The sequence below is a fragment of the Limulus polyphemus genome, unplaced genomic scaffold (genome assembly GCF_000517525.1).
Source record: "Limulus polyphemus unplaced genomic scaffold, Limulus_polyphemus-2.1.2 Scaffold6, whole genome shotgun sequence".
NCBI classification, from domain to species: domain Eukaryota; kingdom Metazoa; phylum Arthropoda; class Merostomata; order Xiphosura; family Limulidae; genus Limulus; species Limulus polyphemus.
Window position 1 is genome coordinate 2,132,520 of NW_013665616.1, and position 14,772 is coordinate 2,147,291.

At 31.7% G+C, this 14,772-nt stretch overlaps 1 protein-coding gene across 1 annotated transcript in view; it reads left to right on the forward strand.

The window, feature by feature from the left end:
* Positions 1-11,147, forward strand: part of LOC106475503 (ubinuclein-2-like) — a 47,654-nt gene extending 36,507 nt beyond the window's left edge. Inside the window, exons 12-15 of the mRNA XM_022380432.1 lie at positions 738-779; positions 1,346-3,374; positions 6,069-6,492; positions 7,418-11,147. Coding sequence (XP_022236140.1) covers positions 738-779; positions 1,346-3,374; positions 6,069-6,492; positions 7,418-7,443 — 2,521 coding nt within the window. The 3' untranslated portion in view covers positions 7,444-11,147. The remainder of the gene's footprint in view (positions 1-737; positions 780-1,345; positions 3,375-6,068; positions 6,493-7,417) is intronic.
* The last annotated feature ends 3,625 nt before the right edge of the window (positions 11,148-14,772 follow it).

Below are 14,772 nucleotides of genomic sequence, written 5' to 3' on the forward strand. Positions count from 1 at the left end.
GGACTTGTTCCATATACATTACATTTTTCCTTTTGTTTTTAATGGATGTTGTAGTGATCTGTGGATAATATCTGTGCTGTTATGGATAGGCTTGCCAAGGTTTGTGAACATTGGGATGTTTATAATGGTTAAATTTGATAGTTTATGGTGGATTCACAAAGGGAAAAGATACATTCATGATTTCTGTTCATGTTTCATAAACATAAAGAGAAGCTTGGAAAGGAGCAGGTGTGTGATCGTCATTTGTCAGAAGTAGTGGTTGATCAGATTATAAAACTTTTTTGTATCTGCTACATCAGGTTTCAGTAGTATGCAAATAAGTTAATTTTAACTATGTGTATGAATCAATGGTTGTAAAAGGTAAATAATAATATTGTGTCAGTGCTTTGTTCTAATAAGTCTAATGAACTGTGTTGAAATTAAATAATCAGACAATGGTTTAATTTCAACACCGTTCATTGGACTTATTACTAATATACATATTCCAAACTTAGTATCCCTTTTCAAAGACTGGCACTTGCCAGGGCTTAAATGCCATGTAAACAGTTCAAACTCCTATGTATTTCAAGATAATGAATTGAACAGTTTTCATTTTATATACATTTGTTATGTATCATTACTCATTTTGCTGAGCTCCTTCTTCCAGCCATTGTAATTTTTGTTAGAAATTTATTAATTACATTCGTAGGTGTGTATAAATTGTAAACCAAAGCTACTTTGCATTTTTACATTTTTAGGGTCCTTCTCAAAGAAAGTCAAGATGCTCATCATTATCTAACGTAAGTTAGTACTTGTTTCTTTGTACTGTAAAACAGTGGTTCCCATCTTTTTCCAACTGAGGATCAGCTAGTCCTCATCCCCAAATTTCATGCATCTTTTCCTACAATATTAACTTCATTAAAGTACTTTTAAGTTACCTTGTAAAACGGTATATTTCAGTAGCTGTATTTTAAAACACATTTGTTTTTACAACTGTCTTGTGGATCTGTTGAAATCTCTCTGGGAACCACTGCAGAATATAAACATTATTGCTTACTTACTTTTCATCAAATGTAAATGAACAGTGTATGAGAAAGCCATTTAGTGTGTCTCACTGACATATTTATTTATTTATATTATACATACATGATGCTACCACTCAAGTGTCACATTAAAGGGCTTGTAATATTAGTGTACACTGTTAGCATTCAGAAGTAGTCTTTGAAAGGAAGCATATGTACAATAAGGATGCAAAAAATATATTTAGTTAAGAATTTGCAATTTTTGTTTTCTAACATGGTATCTCCTATTTTTTATTGAAAGTTATGGAGTTGTTTACATGGTTCTATTTTATTTTGACTCACAGAAATAGGCCAAGAAAGTCAACGACCATTTGTAGAAAAATTGGAGTTTTATCTAGCACTAGTGTTTCACCTTCGAGTGTTGGAAAACAAACTGGTGCAACATCATTATGTCCCAGCAGCTCACCTCCACTGGATGGTCATGAACAGAATTTTAATACTACAAAATTGGACTTGTCTGAGCAAACCATTTCAAACTCTGTGGATAGTGGAACAGAAAGTGAAATAGTTTCAGCCATCAGAAATACAGTGCCTGAAGTAAAGATTAAGTTATTGGATTTTTCTGAGCTTCCTTACCCTGTACAACATGAACTTAAAGCTACAGCTACCTCAAAAGATATCATTCCCACATGTGCAACTACCTCAGTGAAAGCAGAAGTTGAGGTTAGGTGTTCTGGGTCCTTTAGTGCCAAATCATCTGAGCTATCCTCTATTAAACCTGTATCTTTAGGAGAACCAATTTCTTTATCAGTGAACAAAAAGGAGTCAGAAAATATTATACCTGATGCTTTATTAACCAGTCCACTTTCAGATAAGAGTATATCAAGTGCTTTTATAGCAAAACCTCTTCCTTGTAGCACTGAACCAGAAGTTACTGAACAATATAAGACTCAAACTGTTATAGCTGAACCTTCTTTCATGAAAATTGAAAGTGTTGATCTTAAACCCTTAAATGATTCATTGTTAAAGCCAGAAAATATTGTTGTAGAAAAAGTACAAGAACAAGTTCTAAGTGGAAGTGAAAAATGCAAAGCTCCTTTTTCAACTTCTTCAGTTTCAGGGAAGACTTTATCTCAGGTCTCGTTGCCATCAAAAAATATCTTGTCCCTGGTAACTTCTTCAGAAACCACTGCCAAACCTGTTTCTCATGGTTCTCTAGCTTCTGATATGTTAGATCGTATAATTTGTGCCAGTTTGGGAAACTTTCCAAATTGTGGATCATCTGTTTCAGAAACTTCAGGATTGGTCCATCTAGTTAAGAATGAGTCCCATTCTTCTGGAAAGGTCCTGAATACATCAGTGATCCAAAATCAAGGGAAAAACGTAATTACAAGACCTTTATCACAGCCAACAGAGGTTCAACAGTGTGCTCAGTTGTCACAGAAGTCTGCACTTGGCAACACTAGCATAAGCATCTTGAAATCTTCAGTTAAAGCTGCACTCCATCGTAGAGAACCTTCTCAGGAAGCTAAGCTTATTTCCATTGGATCAGAGCAGCAGAAAGTTGCAACACCTGCTTCTGTTCTTTGTAATTCTAATTTACAACAAAATGCCTCATCTGTGCCCTCACCCTCTGGTGTTAATGTAGTAAGTAATTCTGAATTTAGTACTGTTCCACCTATTATGCCATATCATCCTTATGGGTTTTTAGAGGCCTTTAAAAAATCCTTAGAAGGTAGGAATGTGAGACAAGATAATAATGTTACTTTATCATCTTCAAAGTCCCCAGAAAATGTTAAAAAAGAAACAACACCCAGGACGTCACGTTTGAGTATTTCTGGTGTTAGAAATAAGTCCACCCATTGCTTTAACAGCACACAGGGTGCTTCTCAAGCTCTACATCAGCCATCTGTTACCCAGTTTACCTCGCAAGATCTCATGTATCAATTAATTGACAGTGCTATCCAAGAAAGTTCTTTAAATGATAAGAAACCTAACCGAACATCAACAGGACTCCTTGAATCTCAAGTGCAGCACCAGCATTCCTCTTCAGAACATCCTTTGTCAACAGGACTCAATTTAGAAGGCATGAAAGGGTTTCCTATCCCAAGACAGCATCCAAGTTCTGGTCAGTCACAGATCTTGTCCAAGCCTGCCTCTGGTTCTTATTCGTTACATCATGCAGCTTTAGCACAATCACGTGACCCAGGTTTTATAAGCCCTGCTCCCTCAAAGTCTCCGTCTCCTCAACGGGTGAAACCAGTACACAGCCCCAGTCCCAAAACTACAGTGCCACTGCCAACCATGAACAATCCTTTTCCACCAAAAGCTTCACATTTCACTCAAGCTGAACCTTCTGCATCTTGGAATACAGTAAGTTAGCATTCTGCACTGATGTTTAAAATATTCTTTTGTCTTAAACTTTTAAAATGATTTTTGTAATTAGATTCTTGAAGACAGAGTAACTGATTTCTAGAATATAAATAAACTTATTCAACTTAAATTCAAACATAATGCTTACCGTGTATGAACTGGTGGTCTTAATGTATTTACCCAACAGAATATGACAAGTGACCTCCAAAAATATAACGTCAGGATTCTAATATAGTAAACTATACAAATAATATGTTTTAAATTAATGGTATGTGTGTAACTTACCTTTAATTAAGATTTAAATAAGGCTGAGATTTTTCTGTCGTGATAAACATTGAAGATAATTTACTATGAGCTTTTAGTTTTAAATAAGCAAAATTATGTTATCCAGAGGTGGATTTGGAATGAGCACAAAGATACCAATAACTGTAGACATAAAGTCACTACACTGAAATCATATATAATGTAGCATGTGGTGCTACACAGGTTTTACAGGGCATAAATGTTCTAATGTAAAAACAAAAACACTCTCTGTGTCTTGTTATATTGTAAAGCTTACAAAGAGACCTGGAATGATCTCACAAAAAATCTATACACATTCGAGAGCATTAGTAAATATGTTTGTTTGATATTTTTTGACACACACACATTTATGTTATCACCTTTCCTACATCTGTACAGTTTAATAAACCATCTTCCTTGGCACAAGCATCGAACAAGTGTGTAAATTATTAAACATAAATAACCATGGAGACACAGATGTATTTGTGGTATGCAGGTGCCATATACCTGCACCCTCCTACAGTATGTATTAAATATAGTGCAAAGAAGTTTATTAATGTTTTTTAGAGTTCAAATTTAGAACTTACAAAATCCAGCCTTAGCCATATGCTAATTCAGCCTTATGCGTTACCCTAAGTTTTTCATGAAACAATTGTATGATACCTAGTACCGTAACCTTGCATGTAAAGTTGCTTTACAACACTCGCATGAGGTAGAGTTGCATCTGGATTCTAGTATTCCACTTTTGGAATAGATTTATTATATAAAGAGCTAGATTGTGAGAACCTATTTTAGTACTTACAGACAGATCTTATTTCAACTGTGAAGGAGCCAGTTTCTGCCATCAGCCATTGTTCCAGCCATTCTTTTGTTTCTTATTGCTTTTCCTAATAAAGGTTTTTGTTTCTTTTCATCTTCACATTGAATCTTGCATGTTTCATTGAACTAATCACTACAGCTGTCCTTTCACATTAGATCTAGAAGCCACTCTTTGTTGTATTTATCAAGCAGTAGTATGTTGTATCTATTCTCAATCTTGGATGCCACATACTTAATATACAAATCATGTGTTGAACTTCAAAATATAACCTTAAAAAGTGAGTAATAAATATTCCAGCTTTGTATTTTATACTGACATTCACCATTCTAATGTAAAAAAAAAGTTACAATGATGACATAAGTACTATTGAACTATTAATTTCTTTTAAACAGTTCACTTTTACCTATGTGGAGTACAATTAACAAAGAGTTGGAGTTTCCTAACCTACTAGAATAGTGCACTAATTATACAAGGTGACTTCATAATGTTCACTTTACCTAAATCATTTTATGTGCAGGAGTAAATTTGGTTTAGTGTTTCTACTAACTAAGCATAAATGGATGACTGATGTTAATCACTATTTCCTGTATATTACATTATAATGCATTTGTGAGCTGTTTGAAGTATGTTGTCTGAATTTATTATATATGGAAGTGCTTGAAACCATGTGAATATATATGCTTAGCTTTATTAGTTATTAGGTGGCATAAGTTTGACTAGAGTGACGTGTAAATAATTGAGACAATGTGAATATATGCTTAGCTTTATTAGTTATTAGGTGGCATAAGTTTGACTAGAGTGACGTGTAAATAATTGAGACAATGTGAATATATGCTTAGCTTTATTAGTTATTAGGTGGCATAAGTTTGACTAGAGTGACGTGTAAATGATTGAGGCAATAGGAATACTTTCTTCAGTTTATTAGTTTTTAGTTGGCAAAAGTTTGACTAACCCAAGGTGCTGGATAATATGAGTGAAGTAAATAAAAAATTCAGCAAAGAAGCATTCTTAATAATACTACCTAAGCATTTGATGTACACACAGTTACTGTTTATATCATTTGGTTCTAAGGCTTAAAATTTCTAAAATTAAGATATCAGATTGTATGTAAGTTGAGAATTTCATTTAAGAACAAGTGTTTTCTTCAGTATGAATGATCTGTTCTTGTGTAAAAGTTAAAATCAAATTAATAAAGTGAAATAATTCCGGAATTTCTCATAAAATTGTCAAAGAACACAACTGTTTATACAGGTGAAAATGAAAAAAAAAAAACTGGAACAATTATACCTAAATCATAATAGTTGGCAGGTCTGTTTTGGTTTTTGTAACTTAGAGTGCTTGATGAACTATAGAAAAAGGCTCATTGATAGTAGCCTACAACAGAATATAGTGTAATTGTTAGTATGTATTTTTCTTATTGAACTACCGTATTGAGTCGGATTGTGGTGAAATGGTGAAAACTTACTATGTTTTTATTGTAATATTTCATTACTATTCCTGTCCTACAATAAGTTCTTGATATTAAAATATTTCATGATTTATATTTATACAGCTCAGAACATACTTGATTATTTCCCTTTATGTATTTTAAGCAACGACAAAACCATTGGAGAGGAACACCTTCTCCAACATCTAGTTACTCAACTCAACAACAGTACCAGAATTTGCCAGCCAGTCCAGTATCATCACCTTCAATGGTTTATTCTGGGGTGACATCCCCCATGGGTCACCAACAACATTCATTCTCGCCTCCAGTGAACATTCCTCCTCCTGCTCATAGATATAGCCCTTCACCCAAGCAAGTCATAGCTCATCATACATCCAGTCAGCCTCTTAAGCCTGTAGGTTCTCCATCTCCATTTCCTCCAAATCAGAGTAGTTCACCTAGCCCGGCACATCAACTAGTTAACGTCCAACAGCATTATCATACTCCTCAGAGCCCCATTTCCTACAACCAAGATTATGCATCTGGAGCCATAGTTGGACAACAGATAGGTGGAATTCATATGAGACAAGGTAGGTAACATGAAACACTGTCAAATTTTTGACTAAAGTTGTGCTCTTATAATCCCCCTTAGAGATTAAAAATAGTCAGTTCCCTTTGTATTGCTTTAGCAAATTCATTTTGACCAGGTTGGATTTTTTTATCACTGTTTGTTTACTAAGAATACAAAAATTATCATCACTTATAACAAAGGGTACACTGTTTGTCTAACTCTTCTTGTGATGCAGTGTATGACAGTAATTTGAGTAGTCAGATTTTCTTTTTTGGGAATATGGTTGGTCTGTTTTGAATAGCAAGATGGTTCTTCTTTCTGTATGGTTAAAGGTCTTAAAAAGAACTTGCCTTTATTTGTCTTAATAGAGAACCTGCTTTTACCTTTCTTAATAAAGAACCTGCTTTTACCTTTCTTAATAAAGAACCTGCCTTTACCTTTCTTAATAAAGAATCTGCCTTTACTTATCTTAATAAAGAATCTGCCTTTACTTATCTTAATAAAGAACTTAAGGATTTTACTTCTCTACTAAAGTCTTGAAACTCACACTTGACTGCCATCTGTTGTAGTCTTATGAAATTGATAAAGTGTTTCACTGGATTCTTAATGAGTTATGGAAATTTATATACTTCAAACTACATTCTTCCTCTTTCTCTGATATCACCTGCAGTGCATGTGGTCAGGGTGAACTGTTTCATTGAACATGATAATTAAAATACAAGACAGCTATAAATAAAAATAGTAGCAAAGAAATTCCAAAAAATGTATGATATAGGAATATTAGTATACATCATGTAAATGTGTTACTTTATAATTCATATTAAGAAAAGTATAACATATATTTATTTCAAATGTTACTTGGGCTTATAATCTGTGTTTACAATTTTTCGTAGTTTTGTAAACAAAATGTTTTTCTATTAATAATGGTGGTCCAATTTTTCCAGGATCTGGTCAGAATACATCACAGTAACCATACCATTGACTCCAGTATCCACCATTCTATTGTACATGCCAAGACTACACAAATGTAAAAGTTCTATTTATCTATTTCATTTTGTATAAGAATCTCAAGACATATTCAGCTGCCTCTTGTTAGCAACTTTCAATTGTGTGAATCGTCTAAATATATTTTAGAGAACTTTCTGTTAACAGTTTTTATTGCTTCTGTGGATTTTCCAAGAAGACAGCTAAAGCAAAAAGGAAATCAATAAAATATGGACATAACTGTGGAAATGCAATTTGCAGGACTAAGAATGTAAATATTATAATTTTATATCTCTTGTTTAATGATTTATCAGTACAGTGGTGTGTGGTCATGTGTTCATAAAACATCATGAAGCCAAAATATTGTAAGATTTTTTTCCTCTCAAAATAGTGTTGGAAATGTGAATTTGATATCATTCAGTATGATTACTATACTATTATTTCCATGTCACACATTTTTCTGTGTTTATTATTTTGTAAGTGACACATCATCAGATCTTAATGGAGTAATTGTTCTCAACTGTTTTCCATGAGAAAAAAAGATACATTTTATACAGTTCACAATATTTCTATGCAAACTTCAGATATTTTATTGCATTGATTTGGAAATTTTATCAGTAACTTATTGGATTCTGTGGTATGATAATTTTTGCAAAATTTAGTGCAGGCTTAGAACTTTCATTTAAAATCTAATTTCTAAATAAGAGAATGTGAGAAGAAACATAACAACAAAAGCCCTATATTTCCTTTTAGTTTTCAAACCCAGAAGTTTGGTGAAGAGAACAATATTGTGTAATATAGAAGTGAAAGAGTGCTACATCATATTATATGGATTGGGGGGGGGTGAACATGTGTAAATGTTTCTGTATCTCTTGTAGTGTTACAAATTTTTAATTTACTGAATAGATAGGTTTAATCTTTTTTTTTCCTTAAAGAATTGGTTATGATGTATATGAGAGTAGAAATACAGATACATTCTACTGAAGTATATTTATTATTTTATATCAGCTTTATATAAAGTAAGGCTAAATAATGAAGAACCTTACATAATATAGTTCTTGTTTGTTCCACAGAACAGTGGTTTTGAGAAACCTTTGTTCTACATCTTTTCTGAACACATCGTGTTCTAATTATGTTTTAAGAAACGTAATGAGGAATCGTTTATTAAACAGTTTTCACTGAAAAACTCTGCCCAAGTAATGAATTCTGTCTGCATCTTTTATATGAGATTTTACTGCATAATTAATGCAAATAATTTCATTTAGCAAGGTAGTTTTAAACAGTATGATAATTTGTTTTGTTTTTTACCAATTAAGAAATACTTCTGCCATTATAGAATTAAAACCCCAAATTTTAAATTTAAGCTTTTCAATTTATACAACATCAGATTTTAGGTTAAATGAATAATTTTATATAATGTGTTAGCATGCTAAAATTTAGTATGAACTTTCTGGTCTACTTTAGTTTTATTAGATCTATTTTTGTAAAGCTGAGCTTAATGAGGTTAGTATGTATATAAGTGCCTTAACTGTCAAAACACTTGAGGTAGTAGGCTACAGTTTAGGCAGGTGGACATAGTTGTGTGAAGTATTGATGTTAGTTTACCAATTCAAGATGAAATACAACCCTTTATAACTTGAATTTATAGGTTCATCATATTATTTCACTCAGCTGTGATATTGAAATTTATTTACATACTTTTTTGCATAATTTATAAACATTAAAAATACTGATTTGACTCTTACCATTAAGTTTTATAACAAGCTGTTTAATCGATCCTCTCCATACAACATCCACTTACCTCATGTCATCATAATTGTTTTTTACTTCTATACAAACACATGACAAGAATCATCTGAGTGACTTGATGTTTTCTTACTATCTCTTGAAGAGGATGGGTTACTCAAACTTCACAGGCACGTTTATCTATAACAGTAAACTAAGATCTTTTGATGCAGAGTAGTGTAGATTTGAATGAACTATTCAGTAATGTACATATTATCTAACATTATGCCTTTATGTTGTTTTCAAGTTAATAACTTAATTAAACAGACATGATTCCTTCTGTGATGTGGATGCCAATATTACCAAGAGATGATGTAAAAGATCTTCCAAACTCTCCTGATATTATACATATAAAAAAGGAGCTTCTGGCACACCTCACCATAGATATTAATGAACGTAAAACTAGTATCCACTTTTTTGATATTGGCTGTAGTTTATTCTGAGAATCTTTTTGGCATTAGGTATGATAAAAAAAAAGTTCATAAGAGGGGAGGAGATCCCCTCTTTTTTGTTAAGTAGAGAAGTAAGAAGTAGGAAACTTCTAATCATCATCATATCACTTGTAGCAGATGTAAGTTTGTGAATAAGAACAAGTAACATGAACTTTTTATCAAAAATGGAAGTAAGTTCACAAAATATTAATGATTTCACTATCTGAAGTTAAAAGGCATTGCAGTGAAGTTTAAAGAAAATGAAAATAATGTTTAGTTGATTTTCTGTTGGCGTGTTATTGATTAGGATCGAAGATTATTATAAGCACTAAAGTTGAAAGGCTTTTAAAAGTTTTGCTGTTTGTATTAAAATGAGTGTAAACTATGAATTTGTAAGACTGTTTTTTGAACTAAAACCTAATTTTTCACTTATGTTTTATAGAAATGTTGAGCAAAAGCTGTTTTAATGTTTCTTACATACAAATCTCTTTCTTTATATATATATTTCATAAACTTTTAAAAGTCAAATAGTAGCACATGTTTCAATAATTTCTTACAGGATATGCTTACACTTACAGAAAAGTAAGATTATCAGATAAAGAAAGATCTTATCGCAACAGATTACAATGCAAACAAACTGAAATATTGGAAATGCAAATTAAAAGATATACAGAACTAGATTTTTAGATAAAAACATTTAAGAAAGTTTATTACTACCACTATTTATTATTATTACTATAATATCAAACATATTATGGCCATTTCTTACTTATGTACATTCAAGTTGTTTCATTCTGTGCATTAGTGTATGATTTGTTGTAGATAAATGTATAGTTTGTTGCTTCCTAATTAAAAGAAATGTTTAGTTTGGAAAGTTGTAGAAAAAGTACACTGGAAGTTCAACATAAGAAATAAATTTTAGTTCAAGCTGTATGAAATCTGTCTCATATAGAAATATCAAATAATGTAAAATGTAAATAATCCCAAAAGTTTGGGTAATCATAGTGTGAATGGTAAAATTAACACCAACTAAAGTATATTATTGAATGAGTTTGTAGAAAAAAAACATATATATAGATACATAGATATTGTGTTTTTATTTATAGATAATTTTAGAACACTTTTTATATCTTAGTAAAAAATAGCTTGACCAATGAAAAAAATTCATTCTTCCAATATTTACTATGCAAAACTCACCTGTGAAATTGATTATGCTTTACCTTTGTTTTTTTTCTTTACACAGTAGTACAGTGTCTAAGAGATACAGAAAACATTTGCTACTTCAGACATCTGGTGTGTTTTGTTTGGGGTGGAATGGAAATTAGTTCTTGGTTCAGAACAATGATGTTATTTCTAATGGTAAAGTTAAAGTTCCGAGATCTTCCAAAATGTAGTGAAAATATACTTGTAAATTACAAGTAAAATTACAATGAATTTGAAAACACTTTTTAACAAAAGGGGAGTTTCTCTGTTATATAAATAAAATTAACTTTTTTTTTTTTTTTTTTAGCAGTATAGTGTGAATTGTACCTAACATTTTTATGATATAGGAATAGTAAAGAAATTCATCAAAACAGGTGTATATTAGGTTATGTGAATCAATTTGTGTATTTTACATTTCTTGGTTATCAATATTTTTTATAGAAGGTTGAGTTAGTAGATATGTGTACTTATTAATCGATGATTAGAGAAAACGCTTTTGGGAAGCAGATGACAATTGTCATTGTTTAGAACTGTGTATTTATTATTTTACACTTGGAACATTGTGCAGCCTTCATATTATGGAATATTTCATTGTAGTTGCAACCTTATGACTTTTAGATGATTTTAACAAGTGCAGCCAAACACGTTATTCTGCCCTGTGCAGTCTTCATATTATGGAATATTTCATTGTAGTTGTAACCTTATGACTTTTAGATGATTTAAACAAGTGCAGCCAACCACGTTATTCTGCCCTGTGAAATTTTTTTCAAAATCAGGTGAAATTTTATAACACTAGGTAGAAATTTAAGAAACATATTATTATTCTTTAATTTTGTGAGATGTCACATGTACTTTTAAAATTCTAAGAAGAAAGCTGTTTTCAGCTTGATTTCATAGAATTTGAACTTGCATATTAAAGTTTTGTTAAGGGAGCAAATTAATTATAATTCTTATCACAAGCTTAAAGCAGTACAGGCAGATGTGAATTTTGTATTAAACTGTTGCGCAAAAAAAATCCAATATTTATACCTTCTTCTGTCTTTTAAAGTTAAGCGAAATTTAAGAGAGAATGTTAAGACTTGTTATATGATTGTATAATTCTTTATTAACAATCCAAGCATTTTATATATATATGTAAAAGATAAATAGTTGAAGTTAACTGGAGTTTGAATGTAAAGGTAACTGCAAGTAGAGGTATTTATCATATCTACACCACTGCTTGAGAGATTTTCCTCCTTCATGACAACACAAGCTCAATTGACAAGACAGATACTGCTGAATTATTATAACTCCGGTTTCTTGATAGAGTAATGTGTACAAAATTGTTCTTTATTGACTTCATTGCTGTATTAGTAATTTATTTCTTTTTTTTTTCAACACCACTAATGAAAGAGGTATTACAGGATATGTAAATATGACACAATGTGATTAAAGTTGTTTAAAAGATTTGTATCGATAACTGATGCAACTTTCTGTCAGATTTTTGTAACATAACCACATTTGGTTTATAAAAAAAATTATTAAAATGCAAACAGATGCTGAGTCCTAACTTAAGAGTAGGTATATTATGTTCATTCAGAAATCTTAGTACATCAGTATTTGCCCACTGATAATTATATAATTCATTGCCAGCTATGTACATTCAGCATTATAGTTCCATTTGTATTCTAAGATGAAGTGTTGTTTTAATGTGTGATGAACAGTTTGCATGTGGAAATGTGTGTGATAATGGTGATATACACGTTTCACTGTTGGTTTCATATTAAAATTATCATTTACAAGTCAACACTGTAAATGTAGTTTGAAATAACTATGCAACTTGTGAAGTGTGCAACATGGAGTGTAAATAGCTTAACAAGTACTGTCTTTTGAAGCCTATTTATATGTAAAAATTGCTCCTTGGTAATGGTCTTTGGTAAGATTTAAGACCAAATAAGTTGTATGTCTGTATATGCAGTAAATAAAAAAAAAATGGTGTTTATGTAGATCCAGTATTTTTAAACCTAAATAGATTGCTTTTGTAATAAAAAAAATTGTGATGTGACCATGTTATATATATATATAGAAATGTTAGATATTTAAGACTAGAGGACTAAAGGTATGGTTTTACAAAAATCATTAAAAGGTGATCATGGTATTGATGAAAATGTTCTCTGTTATAACACTCATAAGAAAATGTTTGCACATATATATATATATATATGTGTGTGTGTGTGTATGTGTATATATTATTTTTTAATTTGCCTGTATCTCGAATTTTTCGCTCTTATTTTCTCTGATGACTGTGTTGCATGTTTAAAATCTAATATCCTACTTTTTTTAAGCAAGAAAAAAAAATGAAATTCCAAATCGCTTCCTTTTGTTAGAAACAAAGATAGTGTGGTTGACTTACAAATGAAGTTTCTTCATGTACTCATTCAGTTTAAGAATTTGGTCATGGCCACTTTAGACTTGAAAGTAAGAGCATTTGTTAAGAACACCAGGTTACCATAAACAGCATATATTTTTCAAAATCATTTGGTGTATTTGGTTAAGTTAATAAGATAAAATGACAGTGCTTAATGTTCAAGGGCTTAACGCATGAAAATTTATTTACTTGATCCCAACATTATATTTTAAAGAAAGTTGATAAGCGTAAAACTGTTGTGAGGGTTAACTTTTCCACTGTCCTTTTAAATATATATATGTATATATATATTTACTTAGTGTGTGAAGAGTGTTTATTATGTATTATAGCGCAAATGATGAGTATAGTGAATGGTCGTAATGTGATGTTCTTCAACCTACATAAATGTATTTTTGTGTGTACTTAGTGACTGTATGCATATTTTCATTGTTGTACAATGAAGTTATCAATAGAATTTCTTACTGAATATGGTTTCGTTTTTGTTTTTTAACTAAGAACATCCAAAATAAATGGGCAGCGCCAGCCTCATCCCGATGAGGAGGCTGTAATGGACTAAGAGTCTAGACGAAAAACAAAATTGAGAGGCCCGATCGTTGGGGCACTCGACTCGCAATCTGCGGGTCGCGGGTTCGAATCCCAGTCACCGAACATGCTCGCCCTTTCAGCCGTGGGGGCGTCATAATGTTACGGTCAATCCCACTATTCGTTGATAAAAGAGAAGCCCAAGAGTTGGCGGTGGGTGGTGATGACTAGCTGCCTTCACTCTAGTCTTACACTGCTAAATTAGGGACGGCTAATGCAGATAGCCCTCGTGTAGCTTTACGCGAAATTAGAAAAAAAACAACAAAGAATTGAGGGCCTGCACTTAACATCTTGTGGACACACACATACTATAGTACTTAAATGAATTCAGTTGGGTGCGGGAACTACAGGGGAGGCTAAGGCACATTTTGGGTAGCCTCAGTAAGTCCACCCCCACCCCTCTACTGCGAACTTTAAATAAACACAAATATTGAATAATAAATCAAAATATGTTGTACACTAGCTACGAAATAATAACATCTTTTTACGTTGGATCTTTTAGTGTACGAAACTTCTTACAACTGAAGGATTCCGTTGTGGAGTGGTAATTAATCGAGAGTTACGGAATGACGTTGTATGGAGATACTTTTCAAAATGCTGATCTTTAGTGAGTAGAATATATATGGCTATTCAAAGCATATAGCCATTAAAAAATATCTATTTTCAAAAGTACACACTGAAGTATCAAAATATCACCTACTAAAGGTATCAACGGACTATAGATCAGTAACTATATAACCCAATACCATAGCGCTTGAAAATTTTAGAATTCAATTAAAATCTTAGTAATCTTTCAGTAATGATGTCTGTTATTATAAAGTCTCCAAATCACTCGTGTTATATATATAATCAACTTTTTGATCAGTAGCAGTAAATTATTTCGCTTCTGCTCTTTTTTTTTTTTTTT